The sequence below is a fragment of the Acomys minous genome (assembly GCF_964271855.1).
Source record: "Acomys minous genome assembly, chromosome: 8".
Classification (NCBI taxonomy): Eukaryota; Metazoa; Chordata; class Mammalia; order Rodentia; family Muridae; genus Acomys; species Acomys minous.
In genome coordinates this window covers 8,706,473-8,730,565 of record NC_140489.1, presented here as the reverse complement: position 1 = coordinate 8,730,565, position 24,093 = coordinate 8,706,473, and the positions used below count along the sequence as shown (strand labels likewise).

The window sequence follows — 24,093 nt, the reverse complement described above, 5'->3', positions numbered from 1 at the left end:
AGAGATGAGGTAAGCAGGTTACAAACTTGAGCAAGTTGCCTAAGGTTTGTAAAAGATCTAAAAAGTCCAATGTGTTGATGTTGACCCTCTGCTTAAATCAATGGAGTTAATGGTCTATATTCTTCATAACAATTATAAGGACTGGCTTAAAGAACAAAATGTATAATTCAAGTCTATTTAAGAGTTTGATTTTTTTCCTAAGCTTTATTATTTATTTATTAAAGGTGTGTGATGTACACCTTTAATCCCAGCACTTGGGAGGCAGAGGCAGGCGGATCGCTGTGAGTTCGAGGCCAGCCAGGTCTACAGAGTGAGAGCAGGACAGCCAAGGCTACACACAGAAACTCTGTCTCAAAAAACTAAAAATAAAGTATTGGTGTAACTGACCTTCTGGGTGCCCAATAACCACACCTGGAGGCCTATGCCCTCATTATCAGAGGAATCAAAAGGGAGAAGAGTTAACTCTTTCCCTCCAAGGTCAGGGTCCTCCAGAGGGCTTTAGGGAAGGGCTAAGGGGAATCACCTGTTCTCTTGTTCAGGGAGGAATGGAGACCCCACCTGGAGAGCTCTCACTAGTGCCCAACATAGAAACAGGAAGTTCAGTGCAGAGGTGATTTCCTCTACACTTCAAGAGATGCCACAGCAGATGGAGCAAGGGCCAAAAGCAAGGCTGGGGAAGCCAGGGTTTCTCTCAAAAGTAAGTGAACCCTAAGGACCAGGTGAAGATGGAACAAGCCAGGAGATTAGTGCACATGACTGAGTTAGTTTGAGGCCAAGCAGAGCAATCCGGGGCAGGGAGAAGCTACACTAAATAAAGCAGCTGGGAGGAGTTTGAGCCAGAACCGCTGCGTTGACCAGCCAGCCCAGAGCTCTGTAGGAACCAGAAAGGATGAGCTTATTAAGCACTAAGTCTCAGGGGCTGAAAACATTCTAGGCCTAGGTTAGATTGTAGGGAGGCTAGAAGCTTCCAGGGCTAGGACTAGAGATTAGCAGGAGGAGGTAGTAAACCTCCCAGACAACAATTGAGCCAGAAGAATAAAATTATTCTTACACACCCAGCAGTAAAGTGTAACCAAAGACTAGCATGTTGTTGGTTTTGTCTCTCCCCCCCTGCCCCCACAGGGTCTCACTATGTAGCCCTGGCTGGCCCAGAACTAGCTATATAGCCTTGAACTCAAGATTCCCATGTGTGCTTCCTGGGTGTGTTTAATAGTCAAAGATCACGTTCCTTAGACATATCCTTAAATCCGTATCAGATTTCCCCCCTTTTGGACAGGGTTTCTCTGTGTAGCCCTGGCTGTCCTGGACTCACTTTGTAGCCTAGGCTGGTCTTGAACTCACAGCGCTCTGCCACCTCTGCCTCTGAGGTGCTGGGGTCAAAGGCGTGTGCCACCATGCCTAGCTTTATCAGACAATTTTTAGACAACTATTTCTCACTAACTAGCTTTTTTTTTCATTTTAAAAAAGATTTGTTTATTATTATGTATACAGTATTCTGCCTGCATGTATACCTGCAGGCCAGAAGAGGGCACCAGATCTCATTATAGATGGTTGTGAGCCATCATGTGGTTGCTGGGAATTGAACTCAGGACCTCTGGATGAGCCATCTCTCCAGCACCCTTCACTAGCTTCTTGATGAGAAAAAATGCTGCCCAGATATGGCACATCACGTGTTTGGCTTGATTAACACTCCAGAGCCTTATGGGAGGAAAATCAAACGATGGTTTAGAGTTTTTCTTTCTAGAAGCCATCTGGGAGGGACCTCACACTGATCCCAGCCACTCCATCAGTGATGAGACTTCCTGCTTCTCAATCTCACGTCCAGCCTCAGGGGCCAGAGCTTCCATTCTCACGGTCTAACCGAGGTTCTAACTGGTCACTGGCCTGTCCCACCCACAAGGATTTAGACAGTCCACCTGCGGTTTGAACTGGAATGTGCCCCCACAGACTCGTGTGTGGAAATGCTTGGCCCAAAGGAAGTGGCACTCTTAGGTGGTGTGGTTTGCTGGAGGAAGTGTGGCACTGTGGGGGCGGGGCTGTGAGGTCTCATATGCTCCAGCTAGGCCTGCTGCGGCCCAGGCTCCTGCTGCTGCCTGAGGAGCAGCTCCCTCTGCAGCACCGTGTCTGCCTGCACGCTGCCATGCTTCCTGTCATGGTAATGGACCAAACCTCTCAACTATAAGCTGGACCCAATGAAATGTTTTCCTTTGTAAGCGTTGTCATGGTCATGGTGTCTCACTACAGTGATAGAAACCCTAAGACACCACTTTTATCTGGACTGCCTTGGCTCAGACCTAACAAGAAAATGCACATTTAGGCCTTTTCTTATGCCACATAGTTAGGGATGATGCTGGAAAGGTTCCACCCAAGCGCTGCATGGACCCAGTGGGTCATTTCAGCCTGCAGCTCTGGGGGACCACAGCCCACTGAAGTGGCCCAGCACTCCCTAGACTAACCTCTCTCAGCAAGCAGCAGCTGGTGTTGACGGAGGGCTAGCAGGCAGACAGGAAGGGAAGGGGGCTCCCTGAGGGGCCAGCGTGTTGCCGGAAGGCACTGTGAGAACTGCAAAGTATGGGGCAGGTATCTAAGCAGGACCAGCATGGAGCAGAGGACAACGCCCAAGCCAGAGCCTAGTTAGCCCATCTCCCAGCTTTAGGGCGTGTCCTCCTCAGGTGGCCTGAGGCAGGGGCCCGAGGCTGACAGTGCCAGCAGTGCCACACAAATTGGGGAGGACAGGGTTTGTCTGGTTTATGCTTCCACAAGACTGTTTAATCACTGAAGGAAATTAGGACAGGAACTCAAACAGGGCAGCACTGGAGGCAGGAGCTGAGGCAGAGGCTGGAGGGGCTGCTTCCTGGCTGGCTTCCTCGGTCTGCTGGCCCAGGACTGGCCTCTGCCATCGCGAAGCTGCCACCTTTGGTTTTCTCTGTGCTCTGGTTGTCTGTTCTCCTGAATGTCTCCCACCCACTGTAGATCTTTGGAGACCAGGTTTCCTTGTGCAGCCTTGGTTGTCCTGGAACTTACTCTGTAGACCCGGGTGCCCTAACTCAGAGGTCTCTGCCTCCTGAGTGCTGGGATTAAAGGACGCAGCACCTCCGCAGGGCTCCAGATGGTTAATTCTTGGTCTAATGTTTTGTCAGGGAGTGAGCTCAGAGCCCCTGCCTGCCTTAAGTAGGTGCCAACTGGCCTTATTGTTCTCATTCCTAGGCCTTATTGGAGCCCTCGGTGAGTGGCAGACACCCTCGGTCCTCAGGAAAGCTGGCTCGTGGGGCAGGTCCTGCTGGCCAGGCCTCGGTGTGTCTATGCACTGCTCCGCTGGGCTCAGGGACAGGCCGTCCTCCCATCCCTGTCCCTTGAGTGTGAGCGGCTTCTGCCCAGGCTGACACGCCAGGTTTTCTTTTTGCAGCGGCTTCTTAGTGCGACCCGACAAGCCTGGCAAAAGCCTCTGGGCAGACCTGCCTGTCATGGTACGGGTGACGTGCCCCGTGGGCCTCAGTAGGTGAAGGTGCAGCTCACGCTCTGGATGCAGGTGGCATGTGTGTCCCTAATCGTCTTAGAGGGAGGCTTACTTGTGGGGCACAATGGGCAACATCACCCTCAAACAACTGAGAACTTTAAAACTGCCGCCTTCTGCTTTATTGACAGGTAAATTGTTCAAAAATGTTCTCACAATTCAATAATTACAAAGACTCAGACTTACATTAAAAAAGTAAAAACCAGAACCCCCAGCAGGTGCCTGCCCCGGCACGAAGCCGGGGAGGGTGGATGGGGCAGGCAGGCAGGAGCTGGGTGTGACATGCAGCCATGGCCAGCAGTGTCACGACCCTCAGTGCCAACTAGGCCAAGTGCACACCCTGAATTGCATCACCAAGCACGCCAATGGGGAAGGGAGGCCTGTCCAGGATGAGGACAAGGCACATCTGCTGCCAGATAGTCACAAGCCTTCAAGGGCTGGGCCACAGACCTGATCACTCAACACAGGACACATGGAGGGATGAGGTTACTACATGTGGCGTTCCTGGGCCTGCAGTGTGGGCTGATGTGCAGAAGTGTTGGTGACTCTATACGACTGACCGGGCTACTAAGCCCAGAGGCTCCATGCGGGGGGCGGAGGGAGATGGGGTGGGGGGATGTCCCAGGGCCTGGGCATGGCTCCCCAGGCTCCTCTGAATTCAGCAGGCCATGGGCTTGCCTGCCCCAGGTGTGTGCTGGCCTGTGGCAGGCTGCAGGCGCAGTGGGAGCCAGTACACGGCTGCCTTCACAGGGGGCATCTCATGGCTGTGGCCCAGAATGGACGGACACAGGGACACAGGCGGCCAGCAGGATTGCTGCAGCGGCCTGTGTCAGGGCTAAGTGAATGGGAAGGCCACAAACAAGCCTCTGTGACACTGGAATGGTGACAACTTTAGTCTTTGAAGGTCCTAGAGACAGTTCAGGAGAGAGGGAAGTCTGAGGCTACACCCCCAGCGTCTGCTGGGAAGCCTGGTCTGGGCCTGGTGGTCCTGGTGGGAGAGGTGAGTGCTGGCCCTTCATGTGCAAACGGAACAGTGCTGCCTTGCGGCTGTGCAGACAAACACATCTGGTCGGTTGCCACCAACAACGTGGCACAAAACTCATCATTATAATAAAGATTATTTTATCTATCTACAAACTGATTCTACATTTCCGTGGACAACACTGGAGGGTCAGCTCAGTCTTGGCACTGGTGGTGGGGCCATTTGGGCTTCCTGGCCCCACGGTGCTATGCTGGCAGCCTCAGGCATCACAGGCTGGTTGGTCCAGGCCTTCCATAGGGAGCTGGCTCCGATGGGGAGAGTTGGGGCTTGGGGGGCCACTAGGGTTGGAGCTATTGGATGGAGTTGAGTGTTTGGTAGAATCGGAGTCAGGCTGTAAAGAGAAAATGTGACAACAGTTGATGCCCTTTGCCCTTGCCTGCGTGCACACCCTGCACATGCCCCTTAGGTGGCAGGTGAGACCACATCAGCCACTGCCCCAGCACTCAGAACTGACTCCTATACAAGAGAAGGAACCAACAACCTCGAGCCAAGCAGGGACTCTAGGAATAAACATCGGGGCCAAAGGCTGTCACACAAGCCCACAGGTGTCAACACTGGGATGAGACCTGTTTACTGTCGCAGTTCAACACTGCACAGGAAGGGACATAACACTATTCACAGTGACATGACTCTGTACACGAAGTCCAAAGAAGTCACATACAACATTTGGAGTAAACCGAGCTACAAGTAAATACAGCAGGCTCAGGGTTAGCAGCAACAGACGACAACTCCATTTATAATACCATCAAAAATAACCTTAGAAATGGAGGTGAGGGCTGGAGAGATGGCTAGAGGTTAAGAGCACTGTCTGCTTTCCCAAAGGTCCTGAGTTCAATTCCAGGCAACCACATGGTGGTCACAACCATCTATAATGAGATCTGGTGCCCTCTTCTGGCCTGCAGGTGTACATGCAGGCAAAACACTGTATACTTAAAGAGTAAATCTTTTAAAAACAATGGAGGTGAAAGACTTGTACACTATAAACTGCTACTTAAGGGGCTGGTGAGATGACTCAGCAGTTCAGAGTGCATACTACTCTTTTGAGAACCCAGGTTCAATTCCCAGTACCCACATTAAGCAGCTCATAACTGCCTCTAGGATCTAGCCTATAGATCACGCAAGCAACAATACAGGAGACTCAAATACAAAGGCCCCATGTTCACAGACTGAATTATCAAGATGGTACCAATCCCTAAAGTGGTCTACTGACTCAGTGTAACCTCCTGAATTTCCACTATCAAACAGAAGCTGGGCCTGGTGACTCCAACCATTCTATCATCCTGGTTACTTGGGAGGCTGTGCCAGAGAAGCTCAAAGCATCCTGGAAACTCATGCTTTGTCACAATAAAAAACAAAGTGAGCTGGAGTTGAGGCTCAGCAGTAGAGGGTTCAATTCCCAGGATTTGTCTGTTTCTGATTCAGTCTAGTACAAAGCAACAGTGTGGGGTTGAAATAGGGGCAGACACAGCCACGAAATTTCAATACTTTCAACAAGGCTGTCAAGATCATCCAATGGACAAGAAAAGACCGCAACACACGGCATACACTACACACACACACACACACAACTAAAACAGGTCTAGAGTCTCGAGAACTGCTAAGAACACATGTGTAACAGAGACAATCAGGTTTTGTCAAAATAAGTAACTTTTACATGCCAAAGGGCAGCACAAAGAATGTGAAACATGGGGCTGGAGAGACGGCTCAGCAGCTCTTGTAGAGGACCCAGGTTTGGTACCCAGCACCCACGGATGTCTCACAATCATCCGTAACTCCAGTTCCAGGGGAATCTGGCACCCTCTTCTGGCCTCTTTGAACACCAGGCATACCCATGGTACACAGACATACAGGCAGGCAAACCCACACACATAAAAGACAAAACCACATTAATCCCAGCACTTGGGAGGCAGAGGCAGGCGGATCACTGTGAGTTCAAGGCCAGCCTGGTCTACAAAGTAAGTCCTGGACAGCCAAGGATACACAGAGAAACCTTGTCTCGAAAAACCAAACAAACAAAAACAAAACAACAAAACCCCCCACATTTAAAGACTGACTTCAGAAAGCACACTAGAGAAATCTAGTGCGTCACCCAGCATGCTTGCCACAGGTGTGGAAAGATGGAAGGAGGTCCCTTCACCAGGGAGAAGAAGGTGGCTGGCATGGTGAGCCTCAGGGCTGTGGAGGGAGCAGGAAAGTGGCCATGTCAATCACCACGTTCATGCTGGGTGGCTCAGTGGGTAAGAGGCCAGCTCCTCTTTCCAGAAAGACCCTAAAGCGTACAGACTCGCAGTTCCTCAGGCGCTAGACAAGTCCTGTTTCATCTGCTCTCATTCCACAGAGAGGAGCCGAGGCAGGGCCACTGCTGCCTTCTCATACCCTCACAGCAAGTGCTCTACAAGGAAGCAGCACAGGTGACCAGATGGCTCTCCAGGACAAGAGCACACAGAAAGGCTAGATGGAAGGGTAGTGGAGGCTGTGGGAGGACTCCACAGAGCCAGCGTGCAATGGACTGAGACCCTGTCAGGAAAAGCAAAGACAAGCAGGGTCCACGTGGTGGCCACCTCCAGTCAGCACTCAGGAGGCAAAGGCTGACAGATTGCAGTGAACTCTAGGTTTGGTCAACATCTGAGTTCCAGGCCAGAGCAGGCTACCCGGTGAGACCCTGCATAAAAACCAACAAAACATCCAACTACATCAAGTCCAGAGGGAAGGGAAGTGTGGTGGTGTGCGCCTGTAACCAGAGCATGGAAGAAGATGGTGACGCACAGGCCTTAGGAGGCCCCTGCCTGGGGAGGGGCCAGTTTGTTAGGCACAGCCGTCTATGCAGCAGGGCATGGGACCACACACACCACAGTCCTGCTTTGTCCTGGACAAGCAGGGGTCAAGGTCATTCCCAACTACAGTCAGCTGGAGGCCAGCCTGAGCTGTGTGAACCTGCCTCAGAGAAAAAAGAGGTTCAGAAGGAGGGCGCCTCTGGCAGAACCTGGCTCAACTCTAAGGGAAATCCTTACCCCTAGGTGGGGCGTGTGCCTGGTGACCCCACAACCTTGGTTACACTGCTGCAGGGGGATCCATGACTCAAGGTGGGTACCTGGCCACCTTGGGCTGCCCAGTGTTGCTGGGGTCTGTGCCCAGTGCTGCACAGTGCTCAGGCTGTGCAGAGCTCCAGAGGGATCCAGACTCTGCACTCCCAGGTGTGTTGGCTTCCTTGTTACAGTTCATGGCCAGCTGGTGCTGGGGTGACAGGTAATGAGGTACTTTCCCCCACATAAGAACTGCTGACCCCACTCTGTCAGCCCCGTGTGGCCACACCTTTCTGCACTAGAGCAACACATACCTCTTTGTCAAAATCCTGGTCGGGATCCGACATGCTCCTCAGAGGCACACTCACTCCAGGCTCAGACCCACCTAAGGACAAGGACACTGTGACCTCAGGAAGAGGCGGAGAACAGGGAAAGTGGAGTCGCTGCCCCAGCGCCAATCCCTCCGTGGTACCTGATGAGGGCCAGGAGATGTAGGGCTTGTTCCTGGGCGGGGGCTGCCGAGGGAGGCCTGCAGGGGCAGGGCCCTGTTTCTCCTCCTGGGGAGCGGATGCTGCACTCTGAGGGAAGAGTTGCACATGAGAGTGGCACGTGAACACAGACGGGGACCACCATGATGGCATGGCAACCAACAGGCCGGCTGCGGTCCCCCGATATGGCTTCTGATCAGTGGGAGCTAAGAGTGGCAGGCGGTTGTGTTCCCTGCTACACCACCAATGCTTCTGAGCTAAGGACTAGCTACGGCAACTGTAGAAAAAAACTTACAGAAAGTGTACTGTTTAAAATAAAGACAAAAGCTGTCATATCACACAAGGAGCCAGAAACCCCTTTCTTGACAGCTGTTTCCTAAGGGACACTAGTACAGACACCCACCACTGTGTCAGTAGTGCGCCTGCGCACACCTGGCTGAGCACTTACCAGAGGCAGATCCATGAGTACCTGCATCCCATCCCCAGGGCCCATGTGAGCCACATGATTGAAGTTGGTCGGGTTGGATATCATTTTGGATCTCAATTCTGGGTCTCTGAGCATCTCTCTGCAAAAAGGTACACATGTGAGATTCAGGAATCTGGAACCATCCTCTGGTTCCAGCAAGCCCTTCCCTGTACGCTCACGTGGACTCAGGTACCTGAGCCAGGGGGACCCGCCCTTACCGCCGCTGCTGTAGCCTTTCTTCCTCCGGAACCTTGAAGACAAACCGCCGCTTGCTCCGAGTCCGTAGCATCTGCTTCTTGCTGTTGTCCGAGGTGTCGGGCACATTGAGAACAGCTCCTGTAGGGGAACAGTCACTACGGCTGCTGCGTGCAGGGGCAGCCACATAGGCCGCAAATGATCAACTAAGGCCGACCAGCAAACCTGTGGCACCCGAGGTCACCGCCTTCCTTCTTCCCACCTGCGAGGAAGCTCACCTGAGAGCTTGTTCTTGAAGTAGATGAGGCGTGGGTGCTCACAGCCAAGCAGGTTGAGGCTGCCATCAGAGTTCAAAGGTCGTATCTGTGAAGGAGCAGAGAAGCCCCATCACACGTGGCACCAGGAGATGGGGGAGGGGGCAGCTGCCCTTGGGGGGCCACCATGCTCTTACCCTCCGCAGGCCGATGGTCTGCACCCACTCCATAGTGCGCACGTCAAACACATCCACCCCGTACTCGCTGTACACTGTAACGTGGGAGGAGCTGCAACCTGGTGCAGACGAAGCAGAGCAAGTAAGCACAGGCTCCACCCTCGCCTGCCCTCTCTTAGGGCCACCAAGGCACTGGTGAGGAGCAGGGACTCAGCACCACCTGCGGTGGGGCTCCCATGCCAGAAGTCACTTTCATGTGAAGGTCACATGTGTTTAACTGTGGTATCCCCCCGTTACCACAACCAGGGTCTATTTCCCATACTACAGCAAAATGCTGACGTCCCTCAACTCAGCTCTCTTATCAGAAACAAGCCCAGCAAAGCTCAACACCTGTTGAGTTCAGCCAGGGACTGCCTGTTCTACGCTGCCAGGCAAAGCTCCTAATGTTTTTCTCACTTTTTCCTTCTTTTATATGCATGGATGTTTGAGCTACATGTCTGTCTGTGCACCATGTGCACACAGTGCCCAAGAAGACTAGTAACAGAACACTGGACCCCCCGGGACTGCACTTACAGACGGTTGTGAGCTGCCATGTGGGCGCTGGGAATTGAGTCCCAGCTCCTGGGACAGCAGCCAGTGCTCTTAACCACTGAGCCACCTCTCCAGTGCCCGAAGCCTTCTAAAAGGACAGAAAGAAGCCAGGTTTCTGGGTGAGTATTTCTAAGACCCACACTAGCTCTGGGGCATGACCTGGCTCTGCCTGTTTCACATTAGAGACACTGGGACTACTTATCCTGTAGGGAGTGCTGGGCCTCATGCTAGCAATCTGCTCTGAACCCACACTCAGATGAGGAGCATCTTGGGATGGAGTCCCCTCCTCTAAGAAACACTGTGACAACTGACCTGGTACACTGCAGGGACGTGCCCTCGGCCCGCTGCCTCCAAGCACGCCAGGTTGAAGGAGATACCCAAAGCCCATCTGAATGGCCTGCCAGACACAAGGAGTGGATGTCCACTTCCCCCGGGCTCTGCTACTGCAGATGGCCTGGCAACCACCAGGAACCTTCAGTGTCCTCACATACAATCCAGGGCCTTCCTTTATGGTCGTGGCAGGCCTTAGACCCCGAGAGGCCCCATGGAGCACTAGAGCACTCTGCACTGAGGCCGGGCTAATGATGACGCCAGCACGCACTGAGGCTGTGTGACCAAGCAGCCTGTAGTCAGCCTAGGCAGGATAAGATGCGGGAACTGGCCACCAAACCTGTCTAGCAGGGGCATTTCAGACACGTGGGGGTGGGGTGGGTGCTATTTTTGAGTGCCATGTGCAGAGGCTGGTCCTCGGCCATCTCTCAGATGAAAATTCTCCACACGGGAACACTAGGCAAGCACTCTTTCTTGCTGAATATATGGGGGACTTCTGATTCGTCAACACAGGCGAAGTTCAAGCTGAAGTGTTTGGAGGGTGTGTGTGCTTTGGAGCTGGGCAGACCTCAGGCTACAGGCTCTCCGCCTCCTCAGACTGGACCAGGAGGCATCACGGACAGGAATACTGTGTCCCCTTCAAAGTCCCTTAACTTCCTAAAGCTGACAGGGATCTGTTACATGCGGGGCTGAGAAGGAAAAACCACAGAAGTGGGAGGCAGAACACTGGGTTTCCACGCTCGTGATCTGTGCCAATGGGACCTGCACTTAGGGACGTGGGCCCTTTCCAACTCCAGACCGAGAGTGAAATCCCAAGTACGGAGTGCACGGCTTAGAGTGCTGCGCTGGCTGCCTGCAGGGGCAGGGACAGGAGTCACAAGGCTGGCCGTCCCGCCGCTCGGGCTCCCAAGGAGAGAGGGAGGGGACTGAGAGCACTGCCACCACAGACTGGGCTATCAGCTTTGACAGCCCTGGCTGTCTAGCTTGGCCAGACCAGTGAGGAGGCGGCCTACATGTTTTACTTGTCCGCCATTAGGGGAACATGATACCACAGCCTATCCCACCAACCCCAGAGGAGCCAAAACCAGCCTGTGCTTTGCTGGCTGTGGACTCCTTGCTGCTGACCTCAAATCCATGCTGGCTGGGCAGGGTGGAAAGGCTTAGGGCCTTCAAAAGCAACGGAGTGGCAAGCTGGCCGGCAGCACTGTTGAGCCCAGACGCCAGACGCATTTAGTTCTCCCGGCCTCACTCTTCTCCAGGACGGCTCTCACAGCAAGTGCATTAAAGACCAGCAGGCTCCGGCCTGCATGGGGCTCAAACTCGACCCTATATGCTGCCCTGTGATGTCATCTACTATGGGATGCCTTCTTAAATAAGACTCCAGGTCCTTTCCCCATCCACTACCTTTCTTCCTTGCTGTCACACAGTGGAGGAACAGGCAGGGTCCTGGGGGTGAGGTGGCTGGCCAATACCACACTGCAGCCCAACACTGCTGTAGCACAGCACCTGGCCTGCACACACCCCTCCTTAACTCTCAGCTCAGGGACTGGGTGACAAACCAAAGCAAACAGAACACATGCCGACTGTCCATGTGAGAAGCAGCAACAGTGATATGGCAACAGAAAAACATATACATACTACAGGCGACAGGAGCCGCAGGCCACATGAGCTCCTGCATGCGTGACCTCCGGCCTTGAGGGTCCACGTACAGTCCCATGTGGCTGAAGCAAAGCAGGTACTCCTCACTTTTGAGCTCCACAGCACAAAGGGCATCGAAAGACTGCTGTGAGAGGAACGCAAGCGAGGGGTCAGTGGGATTTACCAGGTCTAAAGGCTGCCCGTCCCCCTGGATGCTCAACAGAGAGAATCCAGAAGGGTAGCCAACACAGAGCCTGTCCTTGAACACGGCCATCCACTGCACGTGGCCCGGGGCCACCAGCTCACTGAACTTCCTGTGGAAAGGCTTAGTTCTCTGGATCTCGTAGCAAAGGATCAGTCGCTTCACGGCGACAAACAGGCAGGTGGCTGAGCTCTTCCTCAGTGTCCCTGTCGCTATGAGCTGGCAGCCCTTCGTTTCTGGGAGCTTGATATCAAAGTTGCTTGCTTCCGCTCCATCAAAGGAGGACCAGGGGTAGAGGTGCACGTGGCGGTTCCGGCCACAGAGGAGGAGGATGATTTTCTCCTTGGGCGCCAGTTCGATCTGGTACACCTTCTTGCAGTCAGCAGCACGGACGATCACTGTGGCCAGAGGATGCAGGTGACTTGCTCTGGCTGACACGGCCCTTGGGTCCCCCAACAATCCGCCCCAGAACCAATGTTGCAAACGCCTCTAACAGAGACACAGTGGCAGCCTGGTCTCCGCTTCCTGACAACCTGGTCCTGCCACTGCCTGTCCTGTGCTCACTTTGTGCAGGCCCTAGCTGGATACTTACAGCACAGTAGGGTCCTGGGAGCTGCAGCTGGAATCCCCCAGTCTCATCTCACTCCAACTAGGACACTAGCTGGCTTGGAAGCTCCACTCCTTCCCTGGTCTGGAGCTTGAAGGACTCAGCTGCCCACATGCATGCTCTGGCTCACTCTCACTCCACAGGAAGAAAGGGCTTCGGAGTGGGAGAGGCAGGGAAAGCCACCTTCCCTGGCCCGCAGAGGAGGAACACAGGAGCCCTGCTATGTCTCAGTACACCTGCATTGCGGGGTTCTCCTGAGAGGCTTGGAGACCCACCCATCCCATTCTCTTTAAAGGACTCAATGGAAGCACATGCCTTTAACCCCAGAACCCAGGAAGCAGAGGGAGGCAGATCTCTGTGTTACCAGTCACCTTGCTCTACAGGGTGAATTCCAGGATGGTCAGGGCTATGTCTCAAAAACAAATAAGCTGGCAAGATGGTTCGGTAGGTATAAGTTCTTGCTGCCAAACTAGAAAATCTGAGTTTGAGCCCCAGGACCCACCAACTAACTGCCTGCCACTTTATAACCTGTATTACATAAATAAGTAAGTGCACATTTTAAAAAAATACCTGAGGGTAGGGTGGGGGAGGGGGGCTAGTTCAGAGGTTAAGAGCGCTGGCTGCTCTTCCAGAGGTCCTGAGTTCAATTCCCAGTAACCACATGGTGGCTCACAACCATCTGTAATGAGATCTGCTGCCCTCTTCTGGCCTGCAGGTGTACATGCAGGCAAAACACTATACATAGTAAATAAATAAATCTTTTGTTTTGGTTTTTTGAGACAGGGTTTCTCTGTGTAAGCTTGGCTGTCCTGGACTCACTCTGTAGACCAGGCTGACTTCGAACTCATAGCGATCTACCTGCCTCTGCCTCCCAAGTGCTGGCATTAAAGTTGTGCGCCATCACCGCCTGGCTCTTTCTCCACTTTTTGCTAAGACTTTCCTAACATCTTGACACTGTCACTCTATTTACATGTCAGGATCTTCCTTTTCTGCAGCCACTGGAAACGGACCCCAGGGCCGCAGACACTCTGGCACTGAGGCGCGCTAAGTCCGAGTGCCGCCACTGAGCCTCTGAGGCAGCCCGTGGGCCTCCGGTGCTTTCTACTCACCATCTCGGGTGAGCTCAATGACGTACAGCCCCTCCTCCAGGCCCACCGCAATCCTGTCTCCATCTGGGGAAGCAACACACAGTCCTGTGAGCCACAGCCTGCTCCTTCAGTCAGGAGACTCTGCCCACACATTCAGATGGGCGGGGCCACACAGCCATGCTTGCCAGGCGCTGCAGACATACCCACAATAGCCGCAGCAAGCACAGTCTTGATGAGCGGCAGAGCGCTGTCGTAGGCCTCCTGGGCGACGTGCACCGCCTGGCTCCTCAGCCGGTTCTTGTGGAGGATAGCCTGCAGCCCTTCGAGAATCCCAACCCACTTCCTCTTCTCGTTCTCGTTCTCTGTCAGGATGAGTAGTGAGCTGCTCTTAGAAGGAGAACCTAAGAGAGAGGCCGTCACCTTCATGAGAAAACAAAAGACAACGCCATGAGCTGCCAGCCGGATCAGAACAAGGGACTGTGCTGGGACCGCCTAGCCCCAGAGGTCACGACGGGATGGTAAGGCAAGATGCTCACGCCAATGTCCCTGAGTTGCCCCAGAGACCACCAATCTCTTGAGCCAGCACCCAGGCTGCTGGCAGGGCAGCTGAACGGAAGGGGCAGCGCTGCACACACAGACCCTTCCCCGCCAGATTGCAGTTAATTCTGCAGTCGTCAACACTAATGTGTAAGTGCACATTTAAAACTCGCCTTCTTGCCCTGCCCTGTGGCACATGTGGCACATAATTTTGACCCCAGCACTTGGGAGGCAGAGGCAGGAGGATCTCTGTGAGCTTGAGGCCAGCCTGGTCTATAGAGCAAGTTCTACAACAGCCAGAGAGACCCTATCTCCAAAAAAACTTGACTATGATTATGATGTGGCTCTTAGGGCATGTCCCCAGTAACTGTCTACTAGGGACCACTAGGAACCACTAGGAACGGGGAGGCTCTGCAGCTATAGGGTAATTGTCACTTTGATCACAGAATGGTAGTGATTTTCTGGATTATATACAAAAGGGCTGTTTCTGATTCAAAGTGTGATTCAGTAGAAAACAACTCTTAGACTTGTCTTTGTGGGCAACCACACGTGTCTATAAACATCACAACCGGAAGGAGCATGCATTCTCTGACGCTCCCGTACACGACACTGACTGGGGGAGCAGAGGGCTCCAGCCTAGGCAGAGAAACACAGACAAACGTTTAAATATCGCCCCTTTCACTCAGTGGAGAGTATGGATCCAGGGAGGAGGGAACCCTACAGCAAGATACACCCCAGATCCACCGTGAAGCGTCTCTTCATGCTGAGACACTGGCTGAGGTGGGACAGGTGCTCAGGGGAGGACTGAAAGGGAGGGTGGTCAGTGAAGAGAGGGGCACCATGGGAAGCAGGCGGCAGGCCGACTCCTCAGGGAACCCCGCTGTGTGGGAGGCGCTGTGCCCACTGAGGGCCAGCTACGCCAGGCAGGCACCTGGTACACAGAAGAACATAGGAGGAGGAGACCCTTCTGGGATGTTCTCCAGAGCTTGCTGATGTGTAGTGAGATGCTTGGGGAACTGCCTTTTTGGTGTGTGTGCGGACAGGGTCTCACTGTATAGCTCTGGATGTCCAGAAACTCACTGAGTTCTGTTGCCTCTGGCTCCCAAGTACTGGGATTAAAGGTGTGCACACCACTATGCCCACAGTTTTTTTTTCTTTTTTTAAAGAATTGCTGTCTTTTAATAGTGTAGTTTTTAAAAAAAGATTTATTTATTATGTGTACAGTGTTCTGCCTGCATGTACACCTACACACCAGAAAAGGGCACCAGATTTCATTATAGATGGTTGTGAGCCACCATGTGGTTGCTGGGAATTGAACTCAGGACCTCTGGAAGAACAGCCAGTGCTCTCAACCTCTGAGCCACCTTTCCAGCTCCATGTGGTTTATTTTTTAAAGTGACTAACAACCAGAAATAGAGTGAGAGAAAGACATACCCTGAATATACACGGAATGTCTCGGCGTGTTGCATGGATGACATCTGAGGCCAGGACTGAGCTCACAGAAAACTCCTCATCTCTGGAAGAAAGAAACGCACATGGGAAAAGCTCTGCTGATCTGCTGCCACATTTTCACAACTCAGTTGATGCCTTAATGGGGGCACACTGAAAACAGAGCCCCTTGTCTGACTCGCACTGTCACACTGTTCCCCAGTTCCAATTCCACTTCTGGCTTGTCCTTGGTGCTGTCAGGCAGTGGGTCATTAACAGCGCATCAACAAGAAGGAGACGGTGCTGAGCTCAGGGTGCAGTGCCAGGCTGAGCTGCCTTCCACCCTCAATGGAACCTGGCTGCGGTGGTGGTTTCAGTAAGAACGGTCCCCACAGGCCATGTTTGAATGCTTATACTTAGGAAGTGTGTCACTGGGGGTAGCCTTGGAGGTTCCTTAAAGCCCACAGCGGCTCTGTTCTGTCTCTGCTTCTGGATCGGGATGTAGCTCTCAGCCACTGTCCCTGCACCGTGTGTCACCGTGCTCCCTGCCATGAGGATAATGGACCAAGCCTCTGAGCTGTAAGCCAGCCAACGAGATGCTTTCCTTATAAGAGCTGCCCTGACCATGGTGTCTCTTCAGAGCAGCAGTAGAACAGTGACTAAGACAGCTGTATGTAGCAAGGGACCACAGTGCCACTTAGGGTGGCACATGCCACTGCTGGGCGCATTCTATGCTGTGACCCATCTGTGCTCTCACAGCTCCCTGAAGGAGAGAAATGAGCAGGACAGCACAGGTCTTGCCACTGTGGGCGGTGGGCGCTTGGTAGCAGGGCAGTGTCTTGCTGCACTTAACACACCTGAGGTCCAAGACTTGACTGGCAATGACACCAGGCTGGGTAGACTTTCCTTCTGGCAGGTCATATAGGAAGAGTTTGCAGTCACAGACCACTGCGTAAGCCCGCTGCCATCCTTTCTTCACTCCTGTGGGCTTTGGGACCTACAAACCAACAGTGACCATGTTTCCCCTGGGCCAGATCTGGGTGACACAGGCAAAGACTGCCTTTCTGACAGCCTGTGTCCACCTGCTATGACTGTCCTGGTTCCCCAGGGACTGCTCCCCCAGCAACCCTCTTCCCAGACTGGTAGACAAGCTGGTGTCTGGGCAAGACAGTCCTGGCTCTGGAGTCTCAGGGCCTGACTAGGAGGAGCTTGATAGCAGGAGGGGACAAGGGATGCTGGCCACCCAGGATCACACTGTGTCCTGGAGGCTGCCGCTGTGTAGGACACAGGGAAGGCCTAAGTACCATGGTTTGCAAGCACCACCTGGCTTTGGAACCTTGATTTTAAGTTCACTGGCCACACACCAAGGAAGTTACTGTGGGAACCCTGGGTGGACTGTCCACCTCTGACAATTCCCAGGCTCTTGGCCATTCAGAAGACCAGTCGTGCCTGAGACCCTCGTTCTGTGGCTGGAGTGGTATGAGAGCTGGTTTACACAGCAAAGCTGAGCTATGATCACCTCAGCAGAGAAACCATGAGCTGACCTAATGAAAACGAGCCACGCTGGGCTGAGGCTTGCCTCCTCCTACCTTGACGTAACCCTTGTAGGCGGTGCCTATGCCCCTCTGCACGTCTACCCCGAGAGGCCTCTTGGACTGCTCAGGAGGTATGGGGCACACTTGGGGGGCGCTGTCTTTACAGGACACATGGCAGGAAAACGCACACACTGAAAAAGAGGAAGATCCCACCTCACAACGTGCTGCCAAGGAGGCAGAACTGCTGAGCACAAGCTCACCACACACTAGTGGTCCAGTACAGCAAAGAGTCCTTGGGAAACAATTCCCCAAAAGGCTACAGAGTAAACGCTCAACATATATCATGGCACCCACACATGAAGAGGGCTCTGAATAAGAGCACACACTGGTGAGGCATTACTCCACACAGGCAGTCTCCACAAAGGCAGCCAATCAGATCCAGATATGCTCACTGGGTCACCTACAGGTCACTGCAGGTCACTGGTCACAGTGGCACACAGCCAACCAGAAGACTTAAGACACCCAGCGAGAATGTCTCTAAGAAGCCACGCACAGCCACTGTGTGCTTGGAGCAGTGGCAGCTCTGACCCAGGACTCAAAGTCTTCATGGTGTGCCATCACAATCGGAACTGGCTCAAGAGCCTGTAGTCAAATCCCAGCATGGAGCAGAGCACAGGAGGGATTTCTTGTAATTTAAAAATAGTGACTGCCATCAAAGAGACACAATGTAATCACGGTGGGGTTTAGACACCCTGGGGCCTGTGAGAAGGTTGGTGGGTAGAGGTGACTGCTGCCAAGGCTGACAGACTGAGCTCAACCTCTCCAGTTGTCCTCTGACCATGGCACATGTGCCACACACTCACATACAAAAATATGTGTTAATTAAAAAGTCAAAAACAAAGCCAGGCGTGGTGGTGCACACCTTTAATCCCAGCACTCAGGAGGCAGAGGCAGGCAGATCTCTGTGAGTTCGAGGCCAGCCTGGTCTACAAAGTGAGTCCAGGACAGCCAGGGTAACACAGAAAGACCCTGTCTCAAACAAAACAAAACAAAAACACAAAAACCCACACAGCATGACAGTGACAAGTTCCGACCCCTCCTCCGTGTCTCCCCACTGGTGGAACGGCTGTGGCTGTTTGCCTACAGGCACTCTCAGGTGGAGGTGTTGAGCTTCATACTGACTGTCAGTTGACAGGTAACCTGCCAACTTGATCTACACACTGTGAAGGACAGGTGTAAAAACCACAGGTCGGCTCCAAACTGCTAACAGGTGCACCTCCCTCTTCTGGCTCGCGGTGTAATAACTGTCCTGACCTCTGGCGGGAAGGCTGGTACTCACCTTCACAGGCGTAGCCCTGCCGGATCAGTCCAACCATCAAGGACGTGCAGTGGCTGCACTGAGTGGGGCTGGGGAAGGACTTGATGCTGAACTGGTGTGCTTTGGGCTGCAGGGGGCGGGAACCAAGTAAAACAAGTCAGGTGACTGGGAACCAAGAAGAAGTGTGCCAATTTGCTCTCGACTGACAAACTCCGCTTCTCCAGCTATGGGTTCTTCATCAGTGGCACCTAACCTCAAGGTGCCAAGCCAGAACTCAAAGGCAGCCTTGCTTCCTTCAGATACTTTCATTACAGACAAGCCTGGCAGGGGAGGGTCCCGGGGTTGCCTTTCACAACTGGTTCTACTTCGGTCACGAGCAGCACCAAATGGATTTTGGGATTTGTCTCTTAAGTGTGAATAAGACAGCACTCTTACTTTACAAGAGCCTAAGTCCCAAAGCCAAAGCACAAACTATACTCAGGTCTCCAAGGAAAAACATTAATAAACCAGGTCTGAATCTAAAGTTAAAAAAGGGCCTGTGCCAGGCATACAGGCTAAATTCACCCAAGCTAGAACCTCAGGGCCTGCGCAACTGGGAAGCTTAAGACCTAAAATGACCCAGTGGGCTTCAAGGCTCGTAAGGAAAACAAGGTGAAGACAAACAAGTGCTCCGAGGTGCCACATTCTTGAAATGCTCACGCAAAAGCCAAGGCTCAAACTGCATGGTGCGACAGCTCTGCTTAACTGACACTGCAGACAGCTCCACTGCGGACAGCTCCGTTTAACTGGCACTGCGGACAGCTCCGTTTAACCCGCACTGCGGACAGCTCCCTTTAACCCGCACTGTGGACAGCCCCCTTTAATCCGCACTGCGGACAGCTCCGTTTAACCGGCACTGAGGACAGCCCCCTTTAACCCACACTGCGGACAGCTCCCTTTAACCCACACTGCGGACATCTCCGTTGAATTCTGGGAACCATATGGCTCTCAAGCAACTGGATGTGAGAGCCTCCACTGCCTACCAAGCAGGGACTAATAAGGAAACAGAGGGAAGGGACTATCTCAAAACCCTGTGTGTTCAAAACCCACACAGGTATTTTGTACAAAATTTATCTTCTAAACCAAGAGGGTACCCAGTGATAGAAAGGCTTTACCTTTGGTCCAGTCATGGCGAGGGCCTGTGTGTTGGGCAGCGGCACAGCAGCCGGCCTCTGCTGGGGCCGAGCCATATCCTAGGAGAAAATGTGGAGAGGTGAGTTTCAGCTTAGCTGCCAGGTTCTACCTGGGGTTTCTCTCTAGAATTTATAAATTATTAACATTCTAATTTACTACATTGTTGAGACACCTGGCAAGGTCCCCTTTTCCTCATTCAAATGATGGTCTCACACAGTTCTGAGGGGGAGAGATGGGCAGGGAGCCCGCCAGCGGTCCTAGGTGCACAGCAGGCCCTAGGGTGCACAGAGCACCCAGTCTCACCTCCTGCTGCTCTGTGCTTGTGGCCACAGACACTGACGGGGACAAATCCAGCTTTGAAGCCTGTGTTTCCTGATCACTAGCTGAGCTGGTCTGTGAAAAGAAAAGGATGTTATTTTTTCCTGGACAGTGTATTCTGTCAGGGGCTAGGGTCCCCTGTATCCTAGTTGCGCTCAGCTCTCACCATGAACCTGTTTATTCACAGCTATCCTGCCTCCCAGGGAGTGGCAAATTCCTATTACCTGGCCACCTCCCTAGCTTGAGCCTTCTCTCCCTCCAGCCATTTAAAAGTCAGAACTGGGGCCTGGGCTTGTTAGGCAGCATCCTGTAGGCAGATTTCTGTGAGTGTAAGGACAGCCTGGTCTAAACAGAGAGTTCTAAGCCAGCAAGGGCCACAGTAAAAACATACATACATACATTATGGACCTGGGAATACCAACCTCAGGCAGTCCTCAGACCAGATGCTTATTAACTTCCTTCCAGAAATCAAGAGACGATTCTATCCTGCCCACAGAGCCCTGACGGCTAGAGCTGGCACTTGGCTGAAGGTCTTCCTCTGACAGTTCCATGCTCACAGGCACACCACACGATGAGCTATCTGAGGGGAACCTCTGTGCAGGGCTATCCCTGAGACATACAGTGCCACACGGGCACAGGTTGCCACTCTTCCAGCACACAGCAAGTGCATGGGAGTGTGCAGAGAAGCGTCTACAGCTGACCTGCTGCCATTCGGACCCCAGCTTCCAATAGCTGCAGTGATCAGACCCTGAGTAAACTCCATGTTTAGAGGGGAACGGGTCCTGGGGGGGGGGGTCACACCCTGCACAGGTACAACTGCACACTGCAGTGCTAGAGTTGGTAAACGGACCCTCTGCGGACAGGAACATTAATTAGGGAATGAGTAAAGCTAGTAAATGTGAGTGTCACCCACAAGGCAAGCCAAACAAGTTAGTGAACCACCTGGTAAGCGAAGGGCAAGCCTATAAAGTAATTTTTAGCAGCGTAAAAGCCCAGTTTTCTAAGTTGTTAATCAAAGGACACAGACTCAGAAACCAGAGTATATAGGACACTGTCTCTGAGAGCGACCCTGAGAGCATCTGCAGTCACTTACGTCCTCCCACAAGGCCAGCAGAGAAGATGCAGACGAGGAGGAGAGCGAGTCCTTGGTGTAACAGACAGGAGGACACAAATGATCATTTCCCACCCAGTACACCCTGGCAAGAAAGTCCAGGAGACCCATTTCTAGAAGGCAGCAGTGTTTAATCTGGCAGTACAGGAAGAGCTCAAAGTAGATCTCAAGTCTGGAAACCGTTAACATGGATCCTGATCCTCTCAAAGGAAACACATGTCACACCACTCAAATTAGAAAGGGCTGAGGAGGCTCTAAAAATGGCAGCATGCTGGACAGCAAATGAGGTGTTCTGCAGACTGCTCTACCTCCATGCTGAACGGTCCATGCTGCGGCTCCCATGCTGGGGAAGCTGAGCTCTCTGCAACCCGCTCTGCCCACAGTAAGGTTTGTCCAGCGTGAGCAACACTGTTATGATCCATTAGAAGAATTAGGGCTTGCTGGGCGGTGGTGGCACACGCCCTTAATCCCAGCACTTGGGAGGCAGAGGCAGGAGGATCTTTGTGAATTCAAGGCCAGCCTGGTCTACATAGTGATCTCTAGGACAGCCAAGCTACACAGAGAAACCCTGTCTTGAAAAACGAAACAAAACACACTAACAAAAGAAAAAAAAATAATGAAAAGAAAAAAGAACTGAGGACTTAGGCCAGCCTGGTCTACAGAGCAAGTTCCAAGGCATCCAGGGCTACACAGAGAAACGCTGTCTCAAAAAACCAAACTAACCAACCTAGTGAATGAAACGCCCGAGTGCCCTGCATGGTTCAGGCTGTAAGTGCTGCAATATGCCCTTGTGGTCACCTGCGACTGCTCCCTGCTCCCAATGGGAGGGACTCCACCTGATGCCACTTCAACCTAGTGATTCGGCTGCAAAGCGATCTTTTGAACAGAAAGGAAACCTGTCTCCTGTGCAGACTCAATGCCAACCCCCCACGGGGGAGCATGCTATGAACCCCCAGTGCAGGGCATTCCACTTTATCCTAAGCAGGAGGAGACAGGCTATTTAGCTAGACCCTGATGATTAAATACTATCAGTGACCTCCTGGTGGGTCCTGAACTGGAAGAAACCAGCTGTCCAGGACACAGCCAGGCCAGACCTGAGGTGATGCTGCTGATGCAGCTTTAGGATGGTGTTACAGCTCACAGAGAGGAGACTGAGTACTCTGCGGTCACTGCTGTCTGAAGCCACTATCAACTAGGCCAGAGAAAACAAACTGCGTCTGTGAGAGAGGGAGGGAGGCAGGCGGAGCGGGAAGTGGCGTGCACACATGTAGCACACGCCGGGTGAGGGGGAGTGCTCACAATGCTGCCTTTGGACTTTCTGGAAGGGCCAAGAGTAAATAACAAGTTTGGAGCACCAGCATTAGGTGCCTCACCAGAAGCTCCACTAATGACTTGCACTTTCATTCTCCCAGCTGCCCACGCCTGTAAGTACTGGGGCAAGTGCTGCCACTGAGCTGCACCCCAGCCTTCACCGTTCCCACAGCATGTGTGCTGCGAGGGACTAGGAGAGCAAGTCCACCCACTGTTCCAGGGGAGAGAAGCAGCCCTGGACGCTGTGTGAAAGGCGGAGTGGGCTCATGCCACTCTGCGCGGCATTCACTGGGGACAAGCCGCCACACTGGTCAGTGATGGGCAGGACAGGCAGGGAAACAGGAAAGTGCATGGCATTGAGTCACTCACTTATAAACCACTTTCCCACTATCCACTGTGTGCAAGCTGTACTCATACAGAAGGCCCAGATTGGCAGCATGACTCTTATTATTTATATTTTAAATTTTGTCCCAAATCCTCACTACACAGCCAGAGGCCAGAGTAGATTTCCGCACTGAAAAGGCTAAGCATTTTCTCAGTTCTACCCAGGCTCCAGGAACAGTTCCAACACCTTCAGCGTTCTCTACCTTCACACAGGTGACTTCCCTGCCCATGACGTCACCTGGTGCAACTCTCACATAAATGTCAGACCTTCGTTTCCTGGGCCATTTTGGGCTCACAGGTACTGAAATCACATTCTACTTCCCCTCCCCCCACCTCTTTCTTTCTGAGACAGTTTCTCTGTGTAGCACTGGCTGTTCTGGAACTCAATCTGTACAGTGGGCTGGCCTCAAACTCAGAGATCCACCCGCCTCTGCCTCCCAACTGCTGAGGTTAAAGGTGTGCGCCACCACACCAGCTTACATCCCACCATTTCTAACTTGCATACTTATTTTCAGAAAAGCAGTACTCACTCTAAAGGTCAGATCATGTGCAAGAGGAACAGTGTTGAAATACTCAAAGATAGAATCCTGGAAATCGGGAAGTTTGAGCCCTGCAATAAAGAAAAGAAAATTGAGGCAAAAACCATCGACACCACCAGTCTTCCCTAAAGGAAGTGTCAACTGATGGGACTCCAGAGTAGGTGGGGTTAATACATTTCGCTCAAGAAAGCCAGAGAGCCACGAGCACAGGTCAGAGGCTCGACTAAAAGGAGCAGAGCTGGGGAGACACCATGAGCTTCAGGCCAGGCTGGGGCAATGACCTCAGCGCTCACAAGGCTGGGATGGGAAGGTCAGGAGTTTGAGGCCAGCCTGAGCAACACAGTGAGATTCTGTCTTGTTGTTTTTAAAAAATGAGGAAGGGGGCTGAGAAGGTGATTCAATGGTCACGGCGCTGGCTACACCTCCAAAGACCTGCACTGGATGCCCAGATGCTCAACCCAGATGCTTCCAGAGGATCTGACACCTTCTTCTAGCCTGCACAGGCTCCAGGCAAGCAAGTGACGCAGACACGCATACCAGCAACATACACAGAATAACGTGACCAGGAAAATGGACTCATGTTCTCTGATCAGCCTGCAGCTAGGAATATTTCCCTTTTCAAGGAAAGACAAAATTAATAAGCTGAACACAAAAATATGAAAAGCTTTTTTGGGGGGGCAGTGTCTCAGGTAGAGACAAGTATGTGCAACATACATGGTTTCTGTGGTGTTAAGAGATCAAACCTAGGGCTCTGTGTGTATAAGGCAAACACTCTAATGTTAAGCAACAATCCTAGCCCAGAAAGGCTATTTCTTAGCAAGTCAA

At 52.6% G+C, this 24,093-nt stretch overlaps 1 protein-coding gene across 1 annotated transcript in view; it reads right to left on the bottom strand.

Moving 5' to 3' along the window:
- Positions 1–3,610: 3,610 nt before the first annotated feature.
- The window catches only part of CDC42BPB (CDC42 binding protein kinase beta), an 89,553-nt gene continuing 69,070 nt past the window's right edge, over positions 3,611–24,093 (bottom strand). Inside the window, exons 21-37 of the mRNA XM_084793469.1 lie at positions 23,260–23,339; positions 19,909–19,998; positions 19,587–19,664; positions 18,454–18,559; positions 17,169–17,305; positions 16,437–16,576; positions 15,586–15,667; positions 13,818–14,034; positions 13,636–13,698; positions 11,718–12,317; positions 9,180–9,277; positions 9,007–9,091; positions 8,752–8,869; positions 8,516–8,633; positions 8,052–8,157; positions 7,894–7,964; positions 3,611–4,887 (exon numbers count right to left, since the gene is read on the bottom strand). Coding sequence (XP_084649595.1) covers positions 4,756–4,887; positions 7,894–7,964; positions 8,052–8,157; positions 8,516–8,633; positions 8,752–8,869; positions 9,007–9,091; positions 9,180–9,277; positions 11,718–12,317; positions 13,636–13,698; positions 13,818–14,034; positions 15,586–15,667; positions 16,437–16,576; positions 17,169–17,305; positions 18,454–18,559; positions 19,587–19,664; positions 19,909–19,998; positions 23,260–23,339 — 2,321 coding nt within the window. The 3' untranslated portion in view covers positions 3,611–4,755. The remainder of the gene's footprint in view (positions 4,888–7,893; positions 7,965–8,051; positions 8,158–8,515; positions 8,634–8,751; positions 8,870–9,006; positions 9,092–9,179; positions 9,278–11,717; positions 12,318–13,635; positions 13,699–13,817; positions 14,035–15,585; positions 15,668–16,436; positions 16,577–17,168; positions 17,306–18,453; positions 18,560–19,586; positions 19,665–19,908; positions 19,999–23,259; positions 23,340–24,093) is intronic.